The sequence below is a fragment of the Nelusetta ayraudi genome, unplaced genomic scaffold, assembly GCF_046127955.1.
Source record: "Nelusetta ayraudi isolate G7.1 ecotype Tasmania unplaced genomic scaffold, CSIRO-AGI_Nayr_v1 ptg000016l, whole genome shotgun sequence".
NCBI lineage: Eukaryota > Metazoa > Chordata > Actinopteri > Tetraodontiformes > Monacanthidae > Nelusetta > Nelusetta ayraudi.
Genome location: NW_027466066.1, coordinates 4,494,198 through 4,506,116, shown reverse-complemented (window position 1 = coordinate 4,506,116; position 11,919 = coordinate 4,494,198). Strand labels below are relative to the sequence as shown.

General features: G+C 47.2%; 1 protein-coding gene across 1 annotated transcript; it reads left to right on the top strand.

The window, feature by feature from the left end:
* The first annotated feature begins 6,994 nt into the window (after positions 1-6,994).
* tob1a (transducer of ERBB2, 1a) lies at positions 6,995-10,668 on the top strand. The gene is made up of 2 exons (XM_076024006.1): positions 6,995-7,265; positions 8,317-10,668. The coding sequence occupies exon 2, from the start codon at positions 8,548-8,550 to the stop codon at positions 9,622-9,624; it is 1,077 nt and encodes a 358-aa protein (XP_075880121.1). The 5' UTR covers positions 6,995-7,265; positions 8,317-8,547; the 3' UTR covers positions 9,625-10,668.
* The last annotated feature ends 1,251 nt before the right edge of the window (positions 10,669-11,919 follow it).

The following is an 11,919-nucleotide window of genomic DNA, read 5'->3' as shown; positions in this document are numbered from 1 at the left end:
AAAATCTATGAGTAATAACAGATTGCATTTATATAGCACTTTTCAAGGCACCCAAAGTGCTTTACATTGAACCGCTTGTTCTTTCACACCACATTCACACTGGTGGTGGTAAGCGCCATGTGTTGCCACAGCTACCCCGGGCCAGACTGACGGAAGCGTGGCAGCCAATCTGCCCAACCAACATCCACTCACATTTGTATGTGGCAATGTGGGTTAAGTGTATTGCCCAAGGACACAACAACAGACTGGGATGGGGCGGGATTTGAACCGCCAACCTCAACCTCCTGAGCTACAGTCACCCCATTTGTATGTAAAAGAACACTTACAATAGGTGCCGTGAGTGTTGCCTCAGTTATATTCTACTCCACCTCTTTTTCATTTTTTTCTGATGTTAACTGTAGTTCCGACTTTGCTGGGCTCCAAATCACCCTTCAGACCAGCTGCTTGGACCTTGCGTGCCGCTATCGTCACTAAAAATATGGTGAAACTGACGACAGAGTCCCATCGTTTGAGGTTTATGCTGCTTTTTTTCTCCTGTATTTGAAGGTACGCAGGTATTGTCACGCCTCCGCTTCCGGCGGAGTGTCGTGCTCTCCCGTTCTCCAACCCCAGCGGCTCTTCATTTTCTCTCTCTGGCTCTAAATCCCTCCGAGGTCACTCCTAACCCTCGGGCCACAACTGTCATCTCTGCCTTCCTCCTCCTTCCCTCATATCCTCCCAGATAATCCTGATGGCTCTCTGCCCCACCCCCCCCACCCCTCCTCCTCCACACCCTTTTCTCCGACTGGCTATTGCTTCGCCGACGCCTCGCATGGTGACAAACGAGCACTAAAAAGTGCCTCGATTGATCACGCTTGAGGCCCACGGCTCCGTGGTCAGGCGCGAACGCAGCCACGAGGCGCTGGGATGGAATTCCTCAGGCCATATTTGGTGGGGGGGGGTTGGCCCAGGATACACAGGGAGGCCCCCAAATGTAGGCGATGTAAATGTCTCCTGAAAGGCTGCAGCTCTTTAAGTCTTGTGTGCGCTGGAGCCACCGTTAATAATTCATAACTCTGTGCTCTTTAAAACGCAGCTGCAGAAAGTCCCAGAAGCTTTTGTTTACTTTTTTTTTTTTTTTTTTTAAACAAAGCCGGACGACGTACCCTCGCGTTCTTTTAAAACTGGTCCAACTGATTTATGATTCATGGTTTGAGCCGAGTCACACTGCGCTTGTTGGATTCACTCCAACGTTGATGAAAAACTCTGAAGGTAAAATATGAAAGATTAGCGGGAGATGAGAGCGGCCACGGATGTGTGGTTTATTGCCCGACACTGGCTGCTCTCACACACCTTCTCACCTATTGACACCTCATTACTGGATTGATTCTCGCTGTCCTTCAGACCTCCGAGTCGCCACTCTATCATCTGAGATAGGTCATGTGCAAAAACACCCGCGAGCGCGTGTGTGATGTGCACGTGTGTGATAGCGGAGACCACGCAGAGTTGTTGTGATTTCTTTCCTCTACATTTCTCTTTAAATTCCTAAAAAAAAAAACACTGATATGATATGACATGTTATGTTATGTTATGTTATGATATGATATGATACGGGGGGAAGGAATTGTGAGATGAAAAGAGTCAGTGTTCAAAACGCTCATGTGATATGAGATCAGAACTCACGTGCGTACATGCTCACGATGTTGTGCAGCTGACTGTGTTGACCTGCTGTCTTATGTATGTATATGTATGCATGTATGTATGGATGTATATGTATACATGCCGGCAATGTACCTGGCCAGTACCTCCCACATTTGTCACCTGCCAGGTTTTGAACATTCAAGTCGTTTCTGCAGGGGCAAATATAGTTTTACTACGACTCGAATATAATAGACCAGTTCATGACTACACAGTTTGTTGATTGAAGCTGCTTGTCTCTGTAATATTTAATGTTGCAAGTACCAGTGCTGTTTTACTCAGTTTGTCTCCTTTAGTTTGTTCTTATTTAGTTTTCAAATCCTTTTATTTGGGAAGAAAACAGTCCATCCAGTTTTGTGGCGACCCAACTCCGCCCACAACACTTGTGTAGTGTGGGTGTGTGTGTGTGTGTGTCTTACCCATTTTGCCCATGCGCATTGCCTTGAAGCAGCCTTAAAAGTACATGGGTTTAAATAAATCCATAGATGGATAAAATGTCTGGTCTAGTCATGTTGTCAGTGGAAGGAGTAACGCTGGACTGCGCGCGTAAGCGCTTACGTCTCTCAGACAAAAGAGGCTTTTTATTGGCTCAACTGAACCAGGTCAGGAGATTTGTTAAAAGTTTATTTTGGGAGCTCCAAAATATTAAAATTGTGTGGATGCAAAGCGTGAAGCAAAGCGAGGAAAGAAATGGAAGTGGTACGTACCATTGGTGAAAGGAGAGCTAAGGAGGCACACGTCAAGTTAAGTGATGGTACAACAGAGCAAAGTTAAGTTCACCTTTGTTCTGCTGTCAGTACAAATAACAACTGCTAAAGGTTTTATACAAACAAATTCGCACAAGGGAAATAATACAGTGTGGAACGGCCGAGGGCAGTGTTGCACTGAAGATTTTCACCCTGGCACCGGATATTTAGGAACTGGCAGCGATAAAATGATAATAAACGGACAATTGCTGACGCTCCTGTGTGTCCAGCCCTGGTCTGGCCAATGAACCCATTGACGGTGCTCCCGCGAGCTGCCATTGGTTGAATTATGTAACAGCCTCGGCGGGTTATGAAGGGACTGCGCCGGCCGTGGATAGTATTAGCTGCTGTCGTGACAACTCGTAATGTATCCGCTGCAAATCCTGTGTGTGTGTGTGTGTGTGTGTGTGTGTGTGTGTGTGTGTGTGTGTGTGTGTGTGTGTGTGTGTGTGTGTGACCACTGATGCATGATGCTTAATGGACGGCCACAGCTGACAGTCTGTTCCAGAGCAAAGCAGCAGGACAGTTTGTCACTCCCCTCACAGGAAGCACCATGAGATGTGGACGTATAAACTCAGTCACTCGCAAAATTCATTTAACAAGATTTAACACCAGACTGGGCATCGAATGTACAGTGGCAGTGTCAGGATAACCAGTCGTGCGCTGAAAAGGGACACCCAAACACCATTTCATACCTGCTACTAACCCACGTAAACAATCGGCTCGGACGTAAATGATCACTTGTCCAAATACTCTTGGAGTGTGTGGATTATTTAGCTTCCCCCGATCCGCACTGTAAATATCAAACACGGTTGATATTTGGTCTTTCTGTCCGAGGCAGCGGACAGACCAAAAAAGAAAAGAGCAACAATTACAAATACAAACCAAACGCTCAGTCAGGCCAAGTGAAATACAGTCGAAGTCCAACCTGGTCAACCACAGCAACAAGAGAAGTGCCTGTGCGATGCGTCATGCGAGCAGATGGTGTTGATTGCCATCCAGATTTCCCCGCTGAAGTCACATTTCATTGTGGAATCTGTGAGGTCTCTGAGACCAAATCTGCTTTTTATGACAGTCTGAACGGCACAAATATGATTTATTATTGTTGTTAATATTTATTTACTTTCAAATCCAGCCCGAGCTACTTTTATATGAGGTCCTTTTCAGTGTCTTTTATGTCATTGAAATGCAAAAAGATGCCACAATTGTGCGCTGGAGGAGGTGAGGCCCTTGCAATTGAATTTTAATGTGAATCTAAAAAGCAGTTTCAGGAAAAGAAATGCAGTGTGTTTGGGTTCCAAAATGTAACATTTTTCAATGTTGTCTTTTCATTTTTTTTGTTTTCCATTAGCTAAAACGTGCTAATTGCTAGCTGTAACGTGACCCCCCTCTACACTCCCAGTGATGCTGCCGTGGTTAATGCGTACAACCCACCACTGTTTACCGCTTTCTTCTTCTAAATCAATACCTAAATGCCTACAGAGATAATTAGCCCTTTCACCTGAGGGGCCAGTACACAGGAGGGAAGGGGTCACTTTGCCAGGGGGCGCTTTGACACCCTGAAAAGAATCTGAATTCTATAACTGCCATTTTCAATAACCGGGCTTCAGGGAGCAGCGATGAGACCGAATACGAGACTGTACACGGTGTCCCAGTCTGAGCTGCGCCGCTCCTCCGCAGCACTTCTCCCCTCTCCGTCTCTGTCTGCGTGTCTCACCCAGCGCCTCATTTACTCTTCACAGGGACGAGGAAAAAAGGCATCTGTGTGCTACGAGGAGCCCAGGGCGCTCTGCAGAGCTGTGTTAAGTAATAACTAGTGACGTCAAAGGCTCTCCATCTGAGCTGGAATGAGAGAGGGTGAGGGGGCGGTTAAAAAAAATAATAAAACACCAAAAAAAATGCATAAAAAGAGGATGGGGCGGGGAGGCTCTGCTGTTTCTTCAGTTACTGTATATATGTTAAAAAAAAATCAAATAGAAGCACTTGTCTGACTTCTCTCCCTCTCCCAAATGTTTAGGCATATTTTGACCAAATATTTTTCTCCCTGCTCACAAAGCGCAGAGCCAACCAATCTTTCAGTTCACCCTGCGTTGCCCTGTGCTCGGAGCAGCCTGTGTGTTTATGTCATATATGGAAGCAGCGGAAGGGAGAAAGTCTCCCGGCGAGACGAGAGGCTCTCGTCTCCGTCACGCTCCTTCAAATCCTTGCGATAAATAGTAGCATTATTTAGGGCGAGCTCTAATCCACTGAGGTAAAAACGTGCTGGTGGTTCAGCGGCACCTCCTTGTTTAGTTTGATCATCCTGTATTCCAATAATCCATCTTTCTTTCTTTTTTTTTTGGGGGGGGGGGGGTATTACTCGTGTAATTCCCGCTTCTCCCTCAACCCACATTCACGTCCCTGGAGTCGGAGCGCAGACTTAAAGACTGACTCTGGATTAGGGCTCTTAAGGGTGTTGCACTTGCTCATAAGCGCAAGTGAAAGACGCAGCGGTGAGTGGAGGATACAGCAGAGGATTACACCCTTAAGACAATATAGCGGTCTTAACGTGCCTCGTTTTGGCTGCTGACCTTAACGTGTCGGGTGACTCCTGCCCGACTCCACCATGAGCAACCTGCGGGGGAAAAAATGTTGTTTACCCAATACGGGCAAAAAAAAAAAAAAAAGAAAGAACAGGAATCTCTGGCTACAATGTCATCTCCAAGCCTACGAGCTGAGCTCGGCCCGAGAGGACGTGAGACACTGTGATTGTTTGCAGTAAACAATAAAGAAGGCCTCGCCAGGACCGTTGATGTCACGACGCTGCTGGCAGACAACACACTCTGCCGCCCACATCGCCCCAGGCGCTGCATTAGTGAATGTGAATCCCAAGGCTGCGTTAGCTCACATAATCTCTCCTCCAGCCGGGCCCGGCCAAATCTATCGGCTGTCTCATGTGTCCATTTCACCCCTCCCCTCCCCTCTTCCTCGCTGGCCTCCTCCTCCTCCTCCTCCCACTTTTCTTCCTCCTCCTCCGCCTTCTCCTCCTCCTCCTCTTCCCCTTTGCACGGGAGCCCTTTTGCACACTTAACAGCTCACAACTAGCACATGACCCTGCCTGGCAAACACAAGTGCAGAGTCCACTCTGTCAGCACACCTATAGAGGCCGCGCCGCTTCCTTTTTCTGTCACAGTCGCAGCTGCTGCGGTGAAAAAAAAGAGAAAGAGAAAAACAAGTTTAGCCACCCACTGTCAACAAGGTGCAGAAAAAGAAAGACTAGAAAATCTATCTATCTATCTATCTATCTATCTATCTATCTATCTATCTATCTATCTATCTACAGTATCTATGTCTGTCTGTCTGTTCAAATGTCACAGAGAAAATAGATCACTGCACATGACACTTAGACACAGGAGTATTGTTGCAACATTCAACTTGTTCTGCTTTTACTCTCTTCGTGGTTTTCCGGCTGTATTCTAGTAGCTTTTGCCAGCGCCTCACGGTGTGTACTTACAGATAGAGACGGATAACAGACAACAAGCTGTGCAAATCTTATTCACCTTATTAACACCAATAAAGACGTTGACTATCTATCTATCTATCTATCTATCTATCTATCTATCTATCTATCCATGTTCTAAAAGTTTGCTTTTACGTGTCTAACTCTCGAGCTCTCTGTTGTCAACAACTAATCTATAGATTCGCCAACATTGTGGAGCAGTGACTTCACGTCCTGTGCATGTTTGGTGCGCTTTAAATTTGGTAACAGCATGTGTTCAGCCGAGCGGTGACGTGCGAAGCCTGCATCAGCACCTTGGATACGGGCACACCATTCACCGTAGGGCTCCTGCCCCGTTTTCCACCAATCAGCGCCCGTGTTTTCCCAGCGAGGACTCAGCACCACCCACACTGCTGCCCCGCTGTATTGTTCCGCTATAGGGAATCTCCTCTCAGCAAGTATACATTCGCCACAAGCCGAGCATTTCTAGTCCACGGCTGTCCGCGAAGGTTATCCAGAATTGGGGGTTGGGGGCTATAAAACACGGAATTAATGATGGCTCTCTCTCTCTCTGCTTAGCCGTTGTGGAGCAAACACGAAGCATGAAAAGAAATTAGTCGGGTCTAGTTATAACAATAATTAACCCTACGTCCCAGCCTTCTTTAAATAATAATGGTTAGATGTTGTTGTTTTTTAAAGTCTCTCTAAACACCAGCAACGCTGCTTACATTTTCCAAACTTAATACACTTGCACTGTTTCGGGACAACTAAGCCGCGGCCAGGAAACCTGTTTATATAATACCGTTTCTGCCTAAACATTAATTATTCCAGTCTTTTGCTGTCAGCAAAGACCTAGGTTATCTCTGACGCAAGCACTCATAATAGGCGTCTCTCCCGTTTCACGGAATCATGTGTCACGGAGTGACGTCGTCGGCCGGCCAACGGCGGCGCGAGCTGCGCGACTCGAGGAGGGCGGAAGCGGAGTCGCGGACCAATCGCGGCCGCCCGTATTGTTTTGACCTCTGAAGCCGCATCACCGCCCACCTCGTGCCCATGGCGGAGGGAAGCTATAAATATGGGCGCCGCCGCGTCGGGAGGCGGACGAAGTTGCAAAACTCCCGAGGAAGTGGGAGCCGCTCTGACAGCCTGCTGAACGAAGGATAAAACAACGAAAAAAAATAAACTTAAAAAAAAAAAATAGCAACCGAAGAAAGCCGTAAATGTCCTTGTACTGGAATACTTTTTTGTAATGTCGATAACATATTGTATGTGAAGAGAGTATTTATACCTTTTTCTCCCCCATCCTATTTGCACTAATCGACGGTACTTCAGAACTACTGAGATCCTCTATTTTTTGACTCAAAGTAAGTATGCTTCCGCTCACTCGTTTCCTTTCGCCTCGTCGTGTCGTTTGTCTCTACTTTTTCACTCGCTTGTTGCCGCACTGTAGCTCTATTCATAAGCTGATTTGCTGCGTCAGTCCAAGTTAGGGAGGGGTGTGTGTGTGTATATGTGTCTGTGTCCTTCCCTGTGTGTGTTTTGCCAAAGCGCTTGCATGCGATAAATGTACAATGTTCTCTCATTTAAAGAAACGCTTACAATATGCTATTAATGTCGAAACGTGCTCTTGGAATGTCTCATTCGTATTGCCGTAGCTTTAAAGGTCTCAGTGACGGTCGGTGTGAGGGGCGACGCGTCTGCTCCTGCGGGTGCAATAACGACAAATCGCCACGATTTGTCTTTGAGATTATGCACGAAACCCAGCGGATAGGTCGAGACCCGTAGCGATTGCGCAACCGGGAGGATCTCCTGTCGTCGTTGCGAGGTGGGGGGGGGGGGGGGGGGTTGGAGCTGCAGCTCCGACGCGAATCGCCCTTCCCGTTTTTCTTTTTTCCCCTCGCCACCCTTTTACGTGCAGATGCGCAGCTGATCTTTAATTCGATTTAAAGATCCACGTCCGTCTCGGTGTCCCGTCCCACCCCGAAGGCGATTCTCGCCTCAATTCGGCCTCTGTATCGCGGACGCTCTTCCGTCGGCTATTATGTAACAGGATTCCCGAGTCCGACCGACGGCGAGCTTATGTGCTCAATACCTACTTTCAGACTCCGAGATAAAGGCTGGCATGCTGGGGGGGATCCGCTACTCCCATTCCCCCCCCCCCCCCCGTCTTTTAGCTGAACTTGTCCTTTCTTTTTAACACCGTCTTGCACAGTCGCTTAGAGTTCTTTGACGTTAAATCCATCAAGCTCAGGGTAGCTTCCGTTAGAAAGGCCACTGATTCAATTTCAGGCGTTTAGTCTTGTTTGTTTTGTTTTTTTTTAAATCGAAATATTAATACATGGATATTAAATTCTTGGGATTTTGTCGTCATCTGGAGTGAATTGGTTGACAAACTTTCCCTTTGAACTCTTGCAGGAAAACACATCACATCCAGTGGAAGGACGGCCAACTTCTACAAAAACCAGCACTTTTACTTTTGATCTGTTTTTTTTGGTCCAACTTTCTGGCCGCCACCAACACCTGCTCCTGGAAGCATCTGCTGTTTTTTTAAATTTTTTATTTGCCAACCACGGATAAGCAAAGCGGAACCAGGGAGCGCGCCCTCAAGGTCAGACACCCCTCGTCTCCACGAACCAGCCGTTAGCTATGCAGCTCGAAATCCAAGTGGCGCTCAACTTCATCATCTCGTACCTGTACAACAAGCTGCCGCGGCGGCGCGTCAACATCTTCGGCGAGGAGCTGGAGAGGCAGCTGAAGCAGAAGTACGAGGGACACTGGTACCCTGACAAGCCGTACAAGGGCTCGGGGTTCAGGTGCATCCACGTGGGCGAGAAGGTGGACCCCGTGGTGGAGAAGGCGGCCAAGGAGAGCGGGCTGGACATCGAGGACGTGCGCAACAACCTGCCGCAGGACCTCAGCGTGTGGATCGACCCCTTTGAGGTGTCCTACCAGATCGGCGAGAAGGGCCCGGTCAAGGTGCTGTACGTGGACGACAGCAATGACGGCGCATCCAGCGGCGGTGCCGCCAGCGGCTGCGGCTGCCTGGACCTGGACAAAGAGATCAAGAACAGCTTCAACCCAGAGGCGCAGGTCTTCATGCCCATCAGCGAGCCCGCCAACGGGGCCTCGCCCGGCTCCAGCTCGCCCTCGCCTCCCTTCGGCCACTCGGCGGCCGTCAGCCCCACCTTCATGCCCCGCTCCACGCAGCCTCTGACCTTCACCACCGCCACCTTCGCCGCCACCAAGTTCGGCTCCACCAAGATGAAGAGCAGCGGCCGCAACGGCAATGGCAACAACGGCAGCACCGGCGCCCCCCCTGGCAGCAAGGTGTCCCGTACCTCCCCTACCAACCTGGGCCTGAATGTGAACAGTCTCCTGAAGCAGAAAGCCATCTCCACCTCCATGCACTCTCTGTACGGCCTGGGCCTCGGGGTGCAGGCCCCTCCCCCGCTCCCCCAGCAGCAGCAGCATCAGAAGCCCTCGGCCCTGTCCCCCAACGCCAAGGAGTTTGTGTTCCCCAGCCTCCAGGGCCAGGGCAGCCCGAGTGCCCTCTTCCCCGGGGACAGCTCGCTCAGCCTCAGCCCGCTGCAGTACAGCAATGCCTTCGACGTGTTCGCGGCCTACGGCGGCCTTAACGACAAGTCCGTGATGGACGGCTTGAGTTTCAGCTTGAGCAACATGCAGTATTCTAACCAGCAATTCCAGCCAGTCATGGCCAACTAGTGCACGTTTAAAAGAAAAAAAAGAAAAAAGGTACTACTTAAGCTACTACTTCAAGACATGAAACGACCAGAGATAATGTGACGGGGGGGAGGGGGAGAGGGGAGGGTAGGGTAAGGGAGGTGTGGGAGGGGAGCAAACACAAATGCACATTTTTTTTTTTTGAGAAATGAAAACATTTAAAAAAAAAAAAAAAGTGAAACATGAGAAGAATGTCAGGATAAAAGGAAGCAAGTGACTTGTCAGGTGTGCGATCTACGTCACGAGTCTCAAGAGCCCGAGGGTGAAGTACGCGGCCCCCTCGAGTCAAAACCTCCAGTACAAGATGTCCAAGCTTGGTTCTCCTAAAGTTCAACGCGCATCATTATTTCATTTGCCAACCAAGCACAAAGTATTTTTTTTATGTGACTGTTCTAATATATGAGGAAAAAAAAGGACAAAAAAAAAAACGATAACGAATCCACCACAAGTCATGGCCTCTTTCAGTATTTAAGCATAACTGGACACCGCCAATCTGTCAAGAAATTGGCACAAATAAGTGGGATTTCCTGGTCTCTTTTCTAATTGTATAATTTAATTTAGTACAGAGTTTGTAAGATATCAGAGTATCTATTGTTTCTACGACATGGTATTGCATTTATATCTTTTTACTACTCCAGTGATCTGTGATGGCTGCAGCGACTTTTGTTTTCTTTTTTTATTGAAATTATAAAATAAATACATCTTTAAAGAAAAAAAAACATTGACTATTCTAAAGATTGTGTACAGATTATTCCATAGTGGTGGGAAATTAAGAATATTTGCTTTTTTTGAGAAAAAAGAAAAAAACACACATACAAGAGTTGTATTTTCTGTTAAGAGTTTAAAGATTTTTGCTATATTATGGACAAAATGTAATCGTATATTAATTTTGTACCTACATTGTGCAATACTTGATAAAAAAAAACAAAAAAAACAAACGGTATAACAAAGTATTTGGAGTCAGTGTCTTACATGTTAAGGGGGACTGATAGTTTATTAAGTTTGTATTAAAATGCTTGAAAATAATTGACTCTCTGTCACTGTTTTCTTTCAAGTACTAGACCTGGGCGCTCTCTTCTTTTGCGCACCCATTTCATTTTTTTTTTCTTTAAAGCAAGCGAACAGAATATTTGCGGCGGTGTAAACATCCAGTTCGGCGAACAACAACAGCAACAACAACAACAAAAATTCAGCGTTCCTTCAGCGCTAGCACGTTAGCGCAGGAGGCCCTCCAAAAACATTTGTTGCTGTCGCTAGGCTATGGTGTGGCTAACAGATGGCCAAGTGTCAAAGCACATATGGATACTGGGCGGGGAGGTTGGGGGTATGAGGTTTTCGATAGTCTCCTGCACCGTTGACTGTTGGCCAACGAGCTGCTGAACTCGGGATTTAATGTAAACAGTGGGCAAAATTTTTTATCAATATCCCTCCTTGTTCCTGTAAGCTAACACTAGTTTTAATATGGCTCTGTTTGTTAGTTTGTTTTTCCATGTATATGTATGTATGTATGTATGTATATACATATATATATATGTATATGTGTGTGTTTTTTTCTTTTCTCTCACTCTCTCACTCCGTTGACAAGTGAGGTGAAAGTCCTCCGCGGTTGAAAACCTCAGGCTCCGCCTCCACACCTCACCGCACTCCGGCAGCCAGTTGGGGAGCTCGTAAATCAGCCCCCTTCCCCGGAAAAGGCAGAGGAGAAAATTATTAACCGGAGCTATAAACCGAATCATGGAGCCGTTTAAAGGGCCTGTTAATGATGTAACTTGAAAGCGATGCTCGACGGTGACTTTTCCCCCAGTGTCCTCTGGGAAGTTGTCAGAACTTTTGTCGGAGATCAGGGGGTTTGTTGTCGAGCGAAAGTCTTCAAGCTCGTTCTTTCACCTTCACGTCTGCTGTGTTTTTTTTTGTTTTGTTTTTTTGTTGCTCATTTACTTCTTTTTTCGTCATGCATTTAGGTGCATGACCTCCCTCCCCACCGCCGCCAATCTCGTGAAGCTCCACATTTTAAAGCGTCCCTCGAGTTGATCATTTGCAAGATTCCAAGCGCTAAATTGAGGCAACGTGTTCAGTTTTATTGCCGAGAAACGATTAAAACCACTTCCGCTCAAGACAAAAAAAAAAAAAAAAAAATCGGTACAGAGGAGGGAAAATGATTTACAGCTAATAATGATAATAATAAAGATCGCTGCGCCGAGTTTAGATGATGAGACCACAGTTTATTCATGCTGCTGATGCGGGAGATGTCGGAGGTGTCGGCGCCGCTGCTTGTCA